The sequence below is a fragment of the Colletotrichum orchidophilum genome, assembly GCF_001831195.1.
Source record: "Colletotrichum orchidophilum strain IMI 309357 chromosome Unknown Scaffold_63.1, whole genome shotgun sequence".
Taxonomy (NCBI): domain Eukaryota; kingdom Fungi; phylum Ascomycota; class Sordariomycetes; order Glomerellales; family Glomerellaceae; genus Colletotrichum; species Colletotrichum orchidophilum.
In genome coordinates, this window is record NW_019173019.1 from 50365 (window position 1) to 65067 (window position 14703).

Below are 14703 nucleotides of genomic sequence, written 5' to 3' on the forward strand. Positions count from 1 at the left end.
TTGAGTTACAGTCATTTACCCGCGTAGTGAAGTAGTAGGTTAAGACTACCACTATGCCTTCAAAACGGGCTCAAGAATTGGTGGCATCTTAAGCTCGTCTTCAACGCGAACGCTTCCAGTTCACCCTCGCCCTCTTCTCCAGGAGTCGAAGACGGCATGCCGAGGCCTTTCTTCCAGTCGACAGAGAGGTTGCCGTAGGACTCTGGTTCGAAGTCGGAATCGGCGAACGGCCTTCGAGATGGTGTGGTAGACGGCGTGAAGCGCCTCACTCAGCGCAGGATATTATGGTTAATTCTGGCGAAGACCATGCGTACCGGAAACGAGATCCCTCAGAGCCTATGTTCTTTATCAATACTACGTAAATAGCGAGATACTCCAAGCACGTAAGTAGTGATATTGCCCCAGTTGTTGTTCTTGTCGGCGAATAGCTTCGGATCGATGGAATTGAAGCGACAAGTCAAAGAGGATCATCGCCATCGATATTGAAGTCCAGACCTCGGCTATTACTCCTGTGGTCCCTCTCACCTCGAAAGTAGTCTTTCTACTGTCCTTGATCCTAATTTACTTTCTGAGTATCCTATCTCGAATACATAAAAGAAAGACATGACGGGCGTGGATTGGGCAGTTCTCGAGTCGGCTCTGACGGCGGTGGTTGCGGACAGTCCTCATAGGGTTAATACTACCACCACCACCACCAAGCTACAACTGGGCGCATCTGACAACCCCACAAGGCCATCAAGATGTTATGATCGGGATGGAGTTCTTCAACATGTGAACAGCAGAAGCCGAATCAAATACTCTTCTTCGCAAAGCCCCTATCGAGCTGGGGATCCATCCCCAGCTACCCGCCTTCCATCAACAAAAGAATGGAAGACCGCTGTTTTATTCATTCTTCACTTTGCCCTGCCCCAAAGATCATCGGCGGATGGAAAATATGATGTCAACCTCTGGATAAGGACGTCGTCACACAATCTTGCTGTGCCAAAGAGGGCATTGGCAAGCGCATAGTCTGAAGCAATTACTAGTAGCTGAAATCGTTTGTAGTCGGGACAAAATAGATAACTATCCTATCAGACCTCCTCGACCCTCAAACATAGTACTCAACCTGCGACTCAAGGGCACTTCCCACCACTCTCCTTGACACCATCCCGTCACATCCTCTCCTCAGTTGGCAAGCTGCACCTCGCGCCCCCCCGAAGAGAACCGATGCACCTTCCGATCCGTAACCCCAACCCCGAAAAACTCGGGCCCCGAAGTAAAAATGTAAAACACCTGATCGATCCCAGGAAACAGCGGCTGCCTCAGCGTAACAGCATCAACGAGCCCGTTGAACCCGGACCTCTGCAAGATGTCCCACGCCTGGGTGAGCTCCAGCTCGGGCTTCAGAGGCCACGCGATGGCGACGTCGTCGAGCGGAAGGCCGGGGATCACCTGCACGCTGCCGAACTCGCCCCAGCCCGTGGACTGCACGACGGCGCTCTGGTTGCCGTCCAGGCCCGCGACGACGCGGAGGCGGGAGAGGGCGAGAGGGTCGTTGACGGGGTCGCGGCCGATGGGGGTCGCGTCGGCTTCGAGGAGGCGGGCGGTGGGGTGCTGGGCGCGGATGAGGTTGAGGCCGATGTTGACGAAGCCCGTCCAGGAGAGGATCTCGCCGGCCGAGGCTGGGTCGATGGAGGTAGTGGTGGAGGCGGCGGAGAGGGTGGCCTTTTTGGTCTTTGCTTCGTCGGCGAGGACCTCGATGCGGACGTCGTAGGTCTTTTGGAGGACAAAGGTGGCGATGCCGCCGCCGATGAGGACGCCGATCTGGGTGTTGCCCGTCTGGAGGGAGTCAAAGGTCCAGACGATGTCGCCGTTGTCGATGCCGGCGTCGGTGAGGGTGAGGAAGTTCTTGTCAAAGGAGATGCTCACGTTGCCGCCTCTGGGGACAGAATCGGACTCCCTGATCTCGAACGGGATCTTGAACAGTGCTGTGATCTTTTTCTCGTTGGGGGCGACGGTCTTGATCTCTGGGAGCTGGGTCTCCACGGCGGACGCCGAGGTGGTGGTGGGCTGCTGCTGCTGCTGCTGTTGCTGCAGGCCGTTGAACTTGATGTGCGCGATAAAGGGGCTGGGACGGTTCGAGACGTTGACGAGGACCGTGTTGGAGGGGAGGACGGGGCTCGGCAGTTCAATGTCAAAGTAGTTTGTTACGCTGTATGGCCTGGTTCCCTCGCCGATGGGGCCGACCCAGCCCTGTAGGTTGAAGAGGAGGCCGCCGGCGAAGGGCACGCGGTGGAACTCGATGCCGGAGGTGAAGTTTTGGACTTGGCCCTTGGCCGTGAGGACGAGCTTCTTGATCTTCGTGTCGTAGGCGGCCGAGACCTCATTGGCGGGGATGTTCTGGAGGAAACCCATGGTGAGGTTTGTAGGAAGGCGAGCTTATGGGGATAAGATGGTGGATATTACTGGGATGAGAAGAGAAGAAAGTGGTGAGTATGATGAAGGAGGTTGATGTTGGTGCCGTCTGTGTGCCCCTTTTATGTCCATCCTGCGGTGAAATGTCGCCGTAACTCCACGAAGGATAGTCTCGAAAAGCATCTCCTGGAATGAAGCTGAAAAAGTGATCAAGCAGAGTTTTCTAAAGATACCGGAAGCAGCATTCAGCTCAGCGAACCCAGATATGATGGCGTTTTGGCGAACCGGTGTATCTCGCAAGAACCTCAAGTGAGTTTGAGTTTCGTGAAACACCAAATCACCTGGGCGACTACTCAGCCATGTTCCGATCAAAAAGTTTGCCATTGCTCTGTGCCAAGTTGTCATGTCGGATGCGGTTGTTCAGGAGGTAGCCTCGTGTCGCACAAGAAATACGCAATTCAGCCCTCCATTTGCGATGAGGCCAGAGAATGCCATGTCGGCAGCCACCTTGGCTCCCCTCAGGCTGTCCTAGCAATTTGCCGAAGAGGGGAAATAAGGGCCGTCCCGTGCCTATCCCACATCTTCCAATGAGATTCTCTGAAGAAAACCCTGGATGAATGAACGCATTCCTCGCTTGTGTTGATGGGCGCTTTTCGAGGGTTGAGCTGAGTTGAGCTGAGCAACTAGCGCCCACGCCACCTGGCGGTTGCGTGCGAAATGGCCGTTCATCGCGTGATGCCGACAACGTTCCAGAAAAATTTCAGAGTTCGGCTTTCAGAGTGGATCGTACGTAATCTTGTGGTCTAGACGTTTAGCTAATCTAGCAGACTACTTGCGATGCATTACTTCCATCCCCTATCCACCGAGGCTTCCAGCATTCTTGTTCACTCATGGTTGCGGATCCTTGGTTGGCCTTGGCAGAAAGGTTGATTGGTATACAACAGGAAGACGGCAGGGACCTGAGACGGTGGTATAGGCAATAGGGCATCATCCCATCAATCAGAGCATAGAATGTGTTGGTCTTCGAGGTGACCAAAATGGATGGGGGAGTAGTAAGGGATCTGGAATTACGCCAGAGTTGAAGCGATATTGGCTGATGTGACTTCATTTTTACTTGTTTACCTAGGTTCTCCTTGTTTCCCGTGTTAAACCACCGGACCAGAACTTGCTGGAACTCCGCCCGGCGAGCATCAGCGGGTCAACTTCAAGCCTTCGAGCACGTTAGTCGAACACGTTAGCTACTGCCATTTAGGGTGAACTTTGAGCAGCTACTACACGGCAGCGACGCTTTCGCACACTCACTGCTGTACCCTATTGGAGATCCGCTTCATTGAATTCCGGAAACGAAAGGGAGTGGGAGAAGACTGACCAGACCGGCCAGCCTATGTAGCTTTTTTTACTAGTCGTTACTTAGACTACCTGAGCTAAACTCCCTCACTCCATACCCACGTTGTGAAGTACACGTAGACTTCAACTATCGCCGCCACGACCACACTCAAAAGCATGTTTCATATGAGGCATCACGGCAGTACGCAATAGGGTGGTCAGAGGGACGTTCCTGGCCACGCGGAGCTCAGTATGGGTGGGGATGGCTGACTATCCCCTTCTCCCTTAAACTACAAAGCTCAACAGCAACGCAGGACACAGAAATTTGTCGCTATTCTTGTTCATGGAATCTTTATCAAGTAATGGAAGATGAGTCTGAAAGTCCTGGGCGACAAGATCACCCCATCCCCCGAGCGGTCCCTCGAGGTTAGTGAAGTCATCTCGGGTATCAACCTACTATTCGTTGGACTTGATGCCATTCATCCCCAAGGTCCAGCTCTTAAACGACAGGTTCAAGCAACTCCAATGATAGTGTAAAAATCGACGCATAATGATTTTGGCAAGTCTCGAAAGCACGTACAGTCTCGACGGTCTCACTCTATGACCTGTAGAACCCGTGGTTCATCCACGAATTCTAGTTATTTGAGCTTCTCTTCAAGCTTTGAAAGTCGATTCATATTTCATGCTGTACGATTCTCCTTAATAAAGGGGGCTCTGACAGGTTGACTTCATGTTCTCTCTCGGTCCACGCCGTGAGACCTAATTTTATCTCAGAACATCAGCGCCAAGTATCGAAAGGCACCATCACAAGTCGAGACCACTTGCCCACGTTTGAAGTACACGACGATATATCGGTAAGCTGTAGCTGAGCAAGCTCAAGAAAAGCCAAGACCTACGTCACGTGTATGCCACCGCCGGTCGAGTATAAGCCTAGGCCGGCGCGGCTAAGAGGTATAAGCGCTTGTGAACTTCATACAGTCTGTCGTGCGAAAGATTGCAAAGATGCGGGTAGTACTTGTGGCCATCATACTCTATTTCTCAGTATGTCAAGGACCATATAGCCATAGCGACAGCGCACCACGAGGCAACCTGATGGTGAAAGGCGCTCCCACCATCTCGAAACGTACTCCGATCCCAGATGAAAATATGTCACCATCAAGCAAAAAATGGGCGTCTTAGGGAAGAAAGAAGATACCGATTCTCAAATTATCATAACGTTGCCAAGATCCCGTCCTTCCATCTCATGTCCTTGCTAGCCAGGCTGAGCGCCGGGCCGTATAAAACCGGCTCTCCTCGCCGTAAACCCTCCATCTCGTATAGCAACGCACACGTGCGAGAAGAAACCTGTTACATTAATGCAATGCACCGCGACAAGAAAAGACATATGGCATTATGATACACGCTATCCACGCAGATGTTCAGGCAAACGCAGGTAGGTAAGAGTCCCTTAACCGACTGCGCTGGGCGGCCTCCTTGGTGTATTTCGAGGTGCGTCCATGGAGCGTAAAGAGGAAGAAGGGGAAGTAGTATGTGTCGTCATTGAATGGTGGTGCCCTTCGCCTGCTCTGCGCTTCTGGCTGGATCACTGTTTCTTTCGGGCTGGACATTATAACAACAGGTCCCGATAGCGCTTCCGCAGTGAGGATCAGTACACCGCTGCGAAATTTAGTACTGTATTCGCGGTAACCCTTTTGAAGGAAGGAGTTTTGTGACACTCAGATACACGCATCAACGCCATCGTTATTCATGGGGGGATAATATATGATAGGTCACGATCGGGAGGTTTCTCCTACGTTAAGAGATAAAGAAGCCCGAAGCTTCGGGTTGTATGCTACGCTCGGTTTGATGGTCATATCAGACTGGTAGCTAATCGCAAGCAGGCCGGAAGACGTCACTTCACAGGTAAGCAATACAGTCACCCGTAGCACAGGGCAGGGAAATACTTCTGTCCTGCTAGAGTCCTTGATAGATCGCGCCGCCTTTGTCTCGGGAGTAATCAAGGTCATCGGAAGCTGAGGCATGGCCGGTAATGTACATCACGAAGTCCCTCCTCTCTGGAAGACCACTCCGCTTAGCAGGAAGACGAAGTGTTCATTGAAGGCCATGCCACTTATGTGTGATGAGTGCCGGCCAGGAAAACTGGCCAGCGGCTCACAGTGGCATTGTATACTCTTGAGGGACAAGGTCATCCAATCCTGTGACGCCTGACATTGCTTCTGAGGCGCGAATGCTGCTGAAATCCGTTTGATGAGCGTCGAGACCTGCTAGGTAGCGACACCCAATAACCAGTCCGTGAGGGCGTCCCTTGAACTGCCTGGGTTCGTGGGGATGGAGGATTCATTGGCTTCTCAAGCAACTTGGAAACTTGATTCCGGTGATGGCTCTGCTGTTTAAAGCCTTCGACGCTGCAGTATCGCGCGGCAAATCGACGGTTCACTAGCAACACCGAGGGCGTGTCACGTCTAATCGGCGTTCTTGAGGGGCGTCTGCACAGTTTTGCAAGGAAATTAAACCGCCTCTTTTGATCGAGTGCATAGCATGTTAAGCGCGATCCTTCAGGTCGAAGGCCCTGATATGGATGGCCCAAGGCACATTGAAGCAATAGCTCGGAAAGCGATTGGCCTCTCGCGATCAAAAACCAGCCTCTTTTGATCCTCCACGTCGCGTTTATTGTTGACGTCCAACAGAAGGATTCCCAAGACGCCATAGACGCACTAACACACCGCCTGCGTGCGTGGACCAACACGAGGTGAATGTGCCTCATGGCAGCAGTTGACGAGATTGTGTGGCTGCATACTGAGCATGGGCAGCGAGGTGGAAAACTGCCTCCAAGAGTTTGCGGCGCGCGAGCTGGCGTGGATCTGGCAAATGAAATCTCAGGGAGCTTGCAGGAAACAGGCGCGAAGGATTCGATCTCCTTTGGACCAGCGAATAGAATAAGTCTCGGGTTGGCGCTTATCACCAGAACTGACATTCTAGACCATCCGCAAACCAGGAGCAAAGAGTCGGCAGATGCTCTAGTGGGCAAAATGGTCGTGGAGAAGGATCGCAGACGGAACCGGGCCCTGCGAGCCTGAGAGAGCTGTCCCGGCCCATGATGTCTTGACACGGAAGACGGTGGTGGTGGTGGGGGTCGACAACCCGGCCGCGGCCCAACCTCGTCATGGCTGGAGGCGCGCGCTGCAGAGCCGGGGCCGGAGCAAAAAGGCCCCCCCAGTGTATCGGAGGCAGGCAGACGAGATGGCCGGCCACGTACCCGCTCCTCACACTTGATGCTGGGGGCAGATTGCGTGCATGGGTAGGCAAATTCCCCGAGTCGCAACAGCATGGTGGCAGCCAGGTCCAATCGCCGCTGTGCGTCACATGGCGCGCGCTCCCATCTGGCGGGACTCTGGTTGCCGGGCCATGTAGCTGGAAACAGGACCGCTGGCAGCCATTGATGGAGAGCGCTTGAGAAGAGATGGAAAGATAGGCTCAAATTGATCGAGGGAGTGTCGAGAGTCGAGACGCTGAACGGTGCCGCGCGCGGAGTGAAGCAAGACGAAAAACGAAATCTAGTTTCTTATTTCTTGTTTTTTGTATCTTGTTTTTGTTTTTGTCCTCGGGCGACTGGCGCGAGGTAAGGTCGGTCGTGAATTGAGGCAGGCGCTTTGGAAATGAACAGCGAGAAAGGTGCGGACAGACGAATGGATAAAACGATGGCTTACTCCGGCAATGATGCTGGAGAAAAAAAAATTCATGGAAGCTCGTGATCAATCAGCTCCTTCCCTCCTCATCACTCGGATCCCAAGTCAAGAAGTCGAGAGCCAAGCGCTTTCCTTCCTCCCAACATCAACTGACACCGACACCAACGCCAGAACCAACAAGGCAGTCAGTCACACCTCGACTCACACCTGCTCTTCCTTCCTCCAGTCATTTCAAGGTTCTCTGCTCTTGCCTCCTCCCAGACCGAGACTTCCTCACCTTGGCTCTTTTTCCATCTCCTATCCATCTCGACTCTTCAGCTGCACTCACCTGCATCCTGCCCCTGCCTCCCCCTGTTCAGTTGTCATTCCGCACTCAATCCGTACCCCGTACTCTTTGCGGCATCATTCTTCGCAAATAGCCTTCCAAGCCCGCTCAGCTCCGGCTTCTTCTCTCGGGCCCACTTCCATCACAAGGTCTGACGACGCTTGACGACGTCTCTTTCTCGTCTTTGCCTCTTGCCTCCTCCTTCGCCCCCCCCCCCCCCCCCCCCCCCCCCCCCCCCCCGCCCCCCCCCCCCCCCCCCCCCCCGCGCGCTCGGGCCTCCCCCTTTCCTTCTCCTCTCCTCCCCCCCCCCCCCCCCCCCCCCCCCCCCCCCCCGGGCCGGTTCCCTCGTCATCGGACCAAGACGTCTTTTCTTGTGTCCCGTCTTCGCTAGCTTCGAATCATTCGGTTCATCCAACGGGATTCCTGCTCCGCCTCGCCACACATCACCATCGGGACTGGTTCTCGACATATCTTCCCGGTAGAAGACGCATCTGCAAGATCTGGTGGACGACGTGGGGATTTTCAGGTAAGAAAGCGCCCTCGGCCAGCGTCCAATCACCAATCGTAGAGCCAGAGCACTAAGAATAGCCAGCTCAACCGCGGAACACCCTCCGGACGGCTACCCCGGCCGACTCTTGTTTTCCCACTACCATTCGACATCTTTGACTGGCCACAGTGCTCCTTTGCTAGCGCCCATAAGCAGCCCCGTTGGACCCAGCGACGGACAGCCCGCAACTGCACGACACCTCACCTCGAGCCTCCCCCAAGAGCCAATCACGTCTCTGATTCCGCCTTTCAGACCAGCAGCAATCGAGGCCTCTCCACGCCGGGCCACTGTCTTCTTGACTCTTTCTAGCCTAGGTAGCTTCGCATTTGAGTTACTCGGGCTCTCGATCTCTTCTTTGCTTCTCTGCGGCATTCTGTCTCTGTTGACTCTTCTACCGTCCACCGCCTGAGGTGGCTTTGCATCCCTCTCCACTTACACGGCGCATCACCTCCACCCGGTTCTGCAAGTCTTCGTAGCCTCCGCCCTCGGGACCACTCTTGATATTCGCTAGACGACTACGACTCACAGGTGCCGGATACCTGTGCTGGATACCAGTGCTGGCCGACCAATCCTAATCGACAAGACATCCGTACAAAGCAACATCGTCATCGCACGACACCACTACCTGAGCCTGCCTTAGCTGACTTTGCTACCCGACACCAGACAACCTTGGACCAAGCGGTCCAATAATCACACATTCATCACATATACCGGGCGAGAGGCCACGAGGCATCCACGATCGCGCGACGGGACAAACGGTGATCCTAGCCATCCGCCGAACGCCAGCCGCTTCCTCAAACACAAGCCACTCCCATTGGCTTATTGACTTTGGACGCAAGCAAACGGACAAAGCCAGTCCATTCCATCGCAGCCAACGACAAGTTTGGGCACCGGGCACCGCAGCAAAGCACTGGACGAAGGCCAACCGCTGTGTCAATCACAACCGACAAAATTTGCCCGCTTTCTTTTGGCGTGCGACGAGCCGCTTCCCCCCCCAAAAAGGACGCCAATAGAGGCAAATTCATTGCGGCAGCAGTTCATCAGCCCCTGGTCCGCTTTGGCTCTTTCTCTACCCTGGCAGGCCCCGTTCCCGTCTCTGTCCAGTCTCTCTGTTTCGCTGTCTCCTGCAGCAGGCTCAGCACGCACTAAGGCAGTGAACACCACACACCACACGCGCCCACGCAGCGAATCAGACTGTCCCCTGTTGAAGCTCCACGACCAATCCCAGTTCATCCACCCGCTGCTTCCCTGCCGCTTTAGAGATACCCCGGCCACCTCTCTCCGTTGCTGTCCTCCCCACCACCACGCTCTCGCGCTCCTGTTCCTGTCTACCGCTCTCCTCGACGCTCCCGCCGCGCGCCACTGCTTTCTTCTCGTTGGACCATCCGTATCCGCTGTCACCAACACATCACGACTCCTCTTCACCTCACAGAATCCTTCACGCGCTACCGCAGCCTTTTGGTGCAGGCTTTCCATCCTCTGTTGTTTGCTTCCTTGAAGCCATCCACCCCCCTCCCCCTCGTCCGCGGCATCTCGTCACCAGACGCCCCCTTCTCACCCCTCCCTACTCTGCCCCTCCCTTGTCCAGCCTGCCGACCTGGAAGACTGACATATTGTCTGCCTGCGTGTCTTCCCGCCCAAACTCGAAACCCATTCCTGGCGAATAGCACTGGCTTGTTATCGCCCACCTGTTCAAGCCCCCAGCAACCCCAGACCAGACTTCCGGGAGCACAGCAGCTTCCTAAAACCTTCCATTCTCCTTGCCGCCGTCAGAGCTTAGCCTCGCACTGCAGTTCTCTTCCTGGCTCACTTACACTACGACCACGCACACAAGCGCCCACCTCATTGTCGTCGAAATAATATAACGTCCACCCACCCTCGCAACTGCCGGTCTCTTCTCTCCCTTCTCTCCCCAGGCGACTTGTCTCTGCAGCTCGTAGGCAGCCTGACTTTCTCCTCTCTCACCACGTCAGAGTCATTTGGTTGACTGGACATCTCTCTCTCTCTCTCTCCCTGCACACACTCGCTACTACCTCACTCTTCTCCCGCCTCTCCTCACGCCTCAAGCCATCATGCCCGTCAACAGACCCAAGTTGGCCCAGCTGGCCACGCCCGTCACCAGCACTTTCCCCTCGGAGAACATGTTCTCGACCTCGACTCCGCTCTCTGCTAGGCCCATGTCTTGCAAAGACCTTCCTATCAAGACACCCATCAGCCCGCCAACGGCCTACACAGATTTCCTCAAAGCCATGTCTCTCAACTCGCCAGCCGCTTTCAAACCATCAACCTCTGGAGACACTACGCCCGAGTCCACGCCTGACTCAATGCCCTCAACCGCCACCAGCGAGCGGACCGATATCTCTTGCAAATGTGAACACGAGCACAAGGCTCCGGCTACGGCGCCAGCCATCCCACCAAGCCCTTTCACACATCTGCCAATGTCAGCACCTCCCACCGGGGCGAATTCTTTCCCGAGCCTCAAGATCCCGCCTTCTCCAGCGGTATCGCACCTGGATTCACCAATGAGCGCGCGGTCACCATTCAGCGCCAGATCAGTTCATTCAGTATTCGATTGGGACGCAGCCCTCAAGGCCAAGAGACTGAATGATTCCAAGAAGCCCTCGAGGACTAGCGTGCGTCACATCCGCGAGGTGGTCACGCGGACAGTAACTTACACGCCGAGGATGAACCCCGCGCCAAAGGGAAAGAGGAGGAAGGTGGAATGAATGTTTGGACCAGAAGCAAACGAACCCACTTAAACCTGACACGACATCGGCACTACATATCCCGATCTATTTTCTATTTGTTCTACCTACCATCACCATTATCGCCTCACCACGTTACCTTATGCGACACTCGGCACCATTTGACGACCTAGGCCTAGCGCCACAAAAAAGAGAAGCAGGACATGTGATGAAGCAGGCTCTTCCCACGGAGGGACTTGGCAACGATATAACTTTACGGAAGCAACTCAGCGCACACAAACTGGCGCAAACCATGACATGGAGGGCAAATACAAGGGCGGAACCAGTGATTGGTTCATCGCGAGGGAACCTGTTGCGAAGGAAAGAAGGGAATTGGCTGGTCTTTTGTTTCAAATCATCTACCGGTCCCCGATTGGGACCGGGCCAAACGGAGTTCTTTGGCGTCTCTACGATGCTCATGTTCGATACCAGGAACTATTTGGGTGGGGGCGGGCTTGATTATCTGATGGGGGGAAGAGGTTGAATGCGTCTTGGTTTTTTTTGAAAGACGATGGAGGAGAGCTCTATCGAGGGCAAAGATACCTAGTACACAGCGAGCCAGGTAGCCTAATATCAGCATACTGTGTATAATTTTACAGTGTTGCTTTTGTGGACTCTTCCTTCACCGCAAGAACAGTTGTGAGGGATCATGTGTGCGCGCGCGTATGTGTCTTTGTTTATTTTGTTCATCGTTGTACGGCCAGCATTCTCGTGCAGCGCGGCCCGTTGATGCGGCCAGCATCGTGGGTTTGTTATGGCCCCGCTGGAGGCACGGGGAGTCGTCGAGGAGGAGGAGGAGGAGGAGGAGGCGGTCGCGATGGTTGGCCGGGTGGAGTCTACGAGGGACGCGGACAGATTCTTACAATCTCTAGAAAACTATCCCGTTCCCGTTCCCGTCCCCGGCTGCATAACATGGATGGTGTTGTTGCATCTCGAGTCAAGAGCCGTGATCACATACATGCCATGACCTGCTTTCTCATAGTCTATTTCGCTACGAGTGAACAGCCCTTGTTCACGGGATCCGTACCATGCAATGGAGCAAAACCGTGTGACTAGGTCATCATAATTCAAACCATTGAGCCAGTGTTTTTTCCCGCACCTTCAGCTGGCTGACCCTTTTTCCCCCGCCTCGATTTCCGCTGACGAGATGGGGGGGGATGCCATCCCGTCCGCCCGCCCGCCCTTCACTTCACCATACCCATCTCATCCCGTCACATTTTTTCACTTGATGCTCTCTCTTGAAAGTTGAATTCCTCCCCCCTCCACATCGGATGGGAAATCACGCCAAGCAGGGGGGACGCCATGAGGGATCGATGTAATAGCCGTCGATCTTCAGTGGCTCAATGTGAGCAAAACCTTGGAAAACGGTGCAATCGAGCCGGAGGGGAGGGAGGGGGGAGGGTAACCACCCGGAGAAGGTAGGCTGGATGGGGCTTGGGATGGGGGGGGGGGGGGGGGGGGGCGCGCGGGGCGGGGGCCACCGGTGGGGAAAGCGGGGGAGAAGCGGGGATGTGAGGGGGGGGGGGGGGGGGGGGGGGGCTCGACCCCGGGGAGAGGGGGGTGGGGGGGGGGTGGGGGGGGGGGGGGGGGGGGGTGATCGTTCGGCGGTGATGCATCAAGTCCCGGCCGGAGCGCGAGCATCACAATACAGCACTATAGATGCTGCTCCTGCCGCCGCCGCCGCTTCTCGCTTCTGCTGCTGCTGGTATTGCTGCTGGTGTTGCTGCCGCCGGGGCGTCATCCTCTTCCTCCCGCTGCTAGGTCGTGGCTTGGTGTTGCAGTCGTCGTGATGGACGATGCGGTGATGACTCAAGCGTAGAAAGGCGCACCCATGTCTCCCCATGTTCGGTCCTCACATCCCACCCTCCTCCGTGGTCCGCTTAACCTTTTCGTCGCCCTTTGAGGGACGGGGCACGGTTGATGAGGTCTATGACTGCCTCGCACACATACAGATGCGAAGACGCACACCCCGAGGCGTGTATGTCGAGTGTAGTTTTTTCTTTCTTTTTTTTCGGGCTTGTGTCGTCCATGTCAGAAATCGTCTCTTGCAGGTGCGCGGTTGAGATTCAAAAGTATACGGCGTTTCGGAACCCGCGATGGGACAGAGTCAACAACTCAAGACGCAGTCGAGGGCGTGTCGTCAAGCCAAAGAAAAGTACCAAGCAGGCGAAACGTCCACTCAGAATAAAGTCGGGAAGAAGAATAGCAAAAGCGGCCTGGGGCGCCTTGCCGGATACGGCCATGGTACGACCCGGTATCCCGGGCACTGCATGGGGGTGGGTGGTCGCGTACGGAGCGAAGCCGTAGACGGCCCCCAGTCACCTCACTTTGCTAAGCGCCTGTCCTCAGCAGGACCGGGGTCTTGATTGGCCTGAGCTCGGGAATGACAGGGATTTCGCGGTGTCCCTTGTCCCGTCAGGACCATCACCAACGGTCGGCGGGGAGGCAGCAGATTGGTCGAGTGGTTAAGCGCCGGTGTCCTGGTGGGGGGATTGTGGTGGGCAGGGGCCAGGCGAAGCGTCTCTGACTTTTGTTTCTCGGCCCTTGACGCAGAGTCACCCGTCGCAAGTCGGGTTGCTCTTCCAGAGCTTGACCCATCCGGCCTTTTTCTTCGAAAATAAACAAGGGTGGATCTGGTTTGCAAAGAAGCGAGAAATGGAATGGGATGGGTTTCCGCTGGCTGGAGGGAAGATGCCGGTAATTTTCCATTGCCAGGAAGAGTGAATCCCATGTTGGTTGGTTGCTATTGACTACTGTCATCTGGCGGTGAAGGAAGGTCGATAGAGGCATGAAATGGCACTACGTACGGAGTCGTCGTCCCGTACATTAGCAGCATGTTTAGGACGCATGTCTGGACCACATTAGCCCACGCACGCAGTAAACGAAACGGCAGACCAACCGCGAGTGTGACGACCTCCACTCCCAAAGATGCGGCATCGGTAGCGCGAGGAGGGGCAAAGATCGAGACTGCTGCGAGCCTGAGGAGGCCTGCCTGCGTCTCCCATTCTCGGTGAGAACATGACATTTCATTGCCTGTCAAGGTTCCACCCAACCTCCTCTCCCAAAGTCTCGCCTCTCGACGATTCTGCGTGATTGGCTGCATGTGATCCAGAAAATCTCCGACCCAAAACGAGCCCTGCCTGCCGGTTATCGCCTCTGACTGGATGTCTCGAATTCTGATACCAGATTTAGCCTCCCCCCGGCGCCACGAGTTGTAGACCCCGGCAACGCTGAAACAGGAGCCAATGCATTCAATAGTTTGTCAAATGATCAGGTTGAAACAGGACTCCAGAGCTGTTAATTATGGATAAGTGATTGGCTGTTCGACGTGCTGTAGTTCCTTGACCGGTGATCTGAACAGAGCTTAGGTGCAGCTTTAAGTGGCGACTCGGCCGTTTCATAACCTTCTTTCGCCCTTCTTCGCTTCCATGGGTTTAAAGTGATTGCGGATCGCTGAAGATCAAATCCTATTTTTGGCATCGCCATATGTCGTATTTCGGCTCGGCGCCCGCGAGATGAGCTCCGCTGATCCAGCGCATGGGTGTCGAGCTCCACGAAGAGTTCCAATTTCAAGGAATCTTGACCTCGAAGCTTGCTGGCGTGTGCTACTTGACGGGCCCTAACACGCTTGAGGATATTGCAATGTATTCCCACTTTTGGGAAGCGCTCAAATCTTCAGAG

General features: G+C 55.0%; 5 protein-coding genes across 5 annotated transcripts; 2 read left to right on the forward strand and 3 right to left on the reverse strand.

Annotated features, from left to right (window-relative positions):
• Nucleotides 1-1164: 1164 nt before the first annotated feature.
• Nucleotides 1165-2394, reverse strand: CORC01_07712 (uncharacterized protein; the record flags this gene model as incomplete). The annotated part of the gene is made up of 1 exon (XM_022619347.1): nucleotides 1165-2394. One exon carries the CDS (start codon nucleotides 2392-2394, stop codon nucleotides 1165-1167), a length of 1230 nt encoding a protein of 409 aa, XP_022474083.1.
• A 5492-nt stretch (nucleotides 2395-7886) lies between these two features.
• Nucleotides 7887-8687, forward strand: CORC01_07713 (uncharacterized protein; the record flags this gene model as incomplete). The annotated part of the gene is made up of 3 exons (XM_022619348.1): nucleotides 7887-7932; nucleotides 8057-8257; nucleotides 8308-8687. Coding segments are annotated over 3 exons (627 nt in total), but the record flags the coding sequence as incomplete, so codon positions are not given.
• A 524-nt stretch (nucleotides 8688-9211) lies between these two features.
• On the reverse strand, nucleotides 9212-9511 carry CORC01_07714 (uncharacterized protein; the record flags this gene model as incomplete). The annotated part of the gene is made up of 1 exon (XM_022619349.1): nucleotides 9212-9511. The coding sequence occupies one exon, from the start codon at nucleotides 9509-9511 to the stop codon at nucleotides 9212-9214; it is 300 nt and encodes a 99-aa protein (XP_022474085.1).
• An 839-nt stretch (nucleotides 9512-10350) lies between these two features.
• CORC01_07715 (uncharacterized protein) lies at nucleotides 10351-11004 on the forward strand (the record flags this gene model as incomplete). Its single annotated transcript, XM_022619350.1, has 1 exon — nucleotides 10351-11004. The coding sequence occupies one exon, from the start codon at nucleotides 10351-10353 to the stop codon at nucleotides 11002-11004; it is 654 nt and encodes a 217-aa protein (XP_022474086.1).
• A 2341-nt stretch (nucleotides 11005-13345) lies between these two features.
• Nucleotides 13346-13753, reverse strand: CORC01_07716 (uncharacterized protein; the record flags this gene model as incomplete). Its single annotated transcript, XM_022619351.1, has 1 exon — nucleotides 13346-13753. One exon carries the CDS (start codon nucleotides 13751-13753, stop codon nucleotides 13346-13348), a length of 408 nt encoding a protein of 135 aa, XP_022474087.1.
• Between the last annotated feature and the right edge of the window lie 950 nt (nucleotides 13754-14703).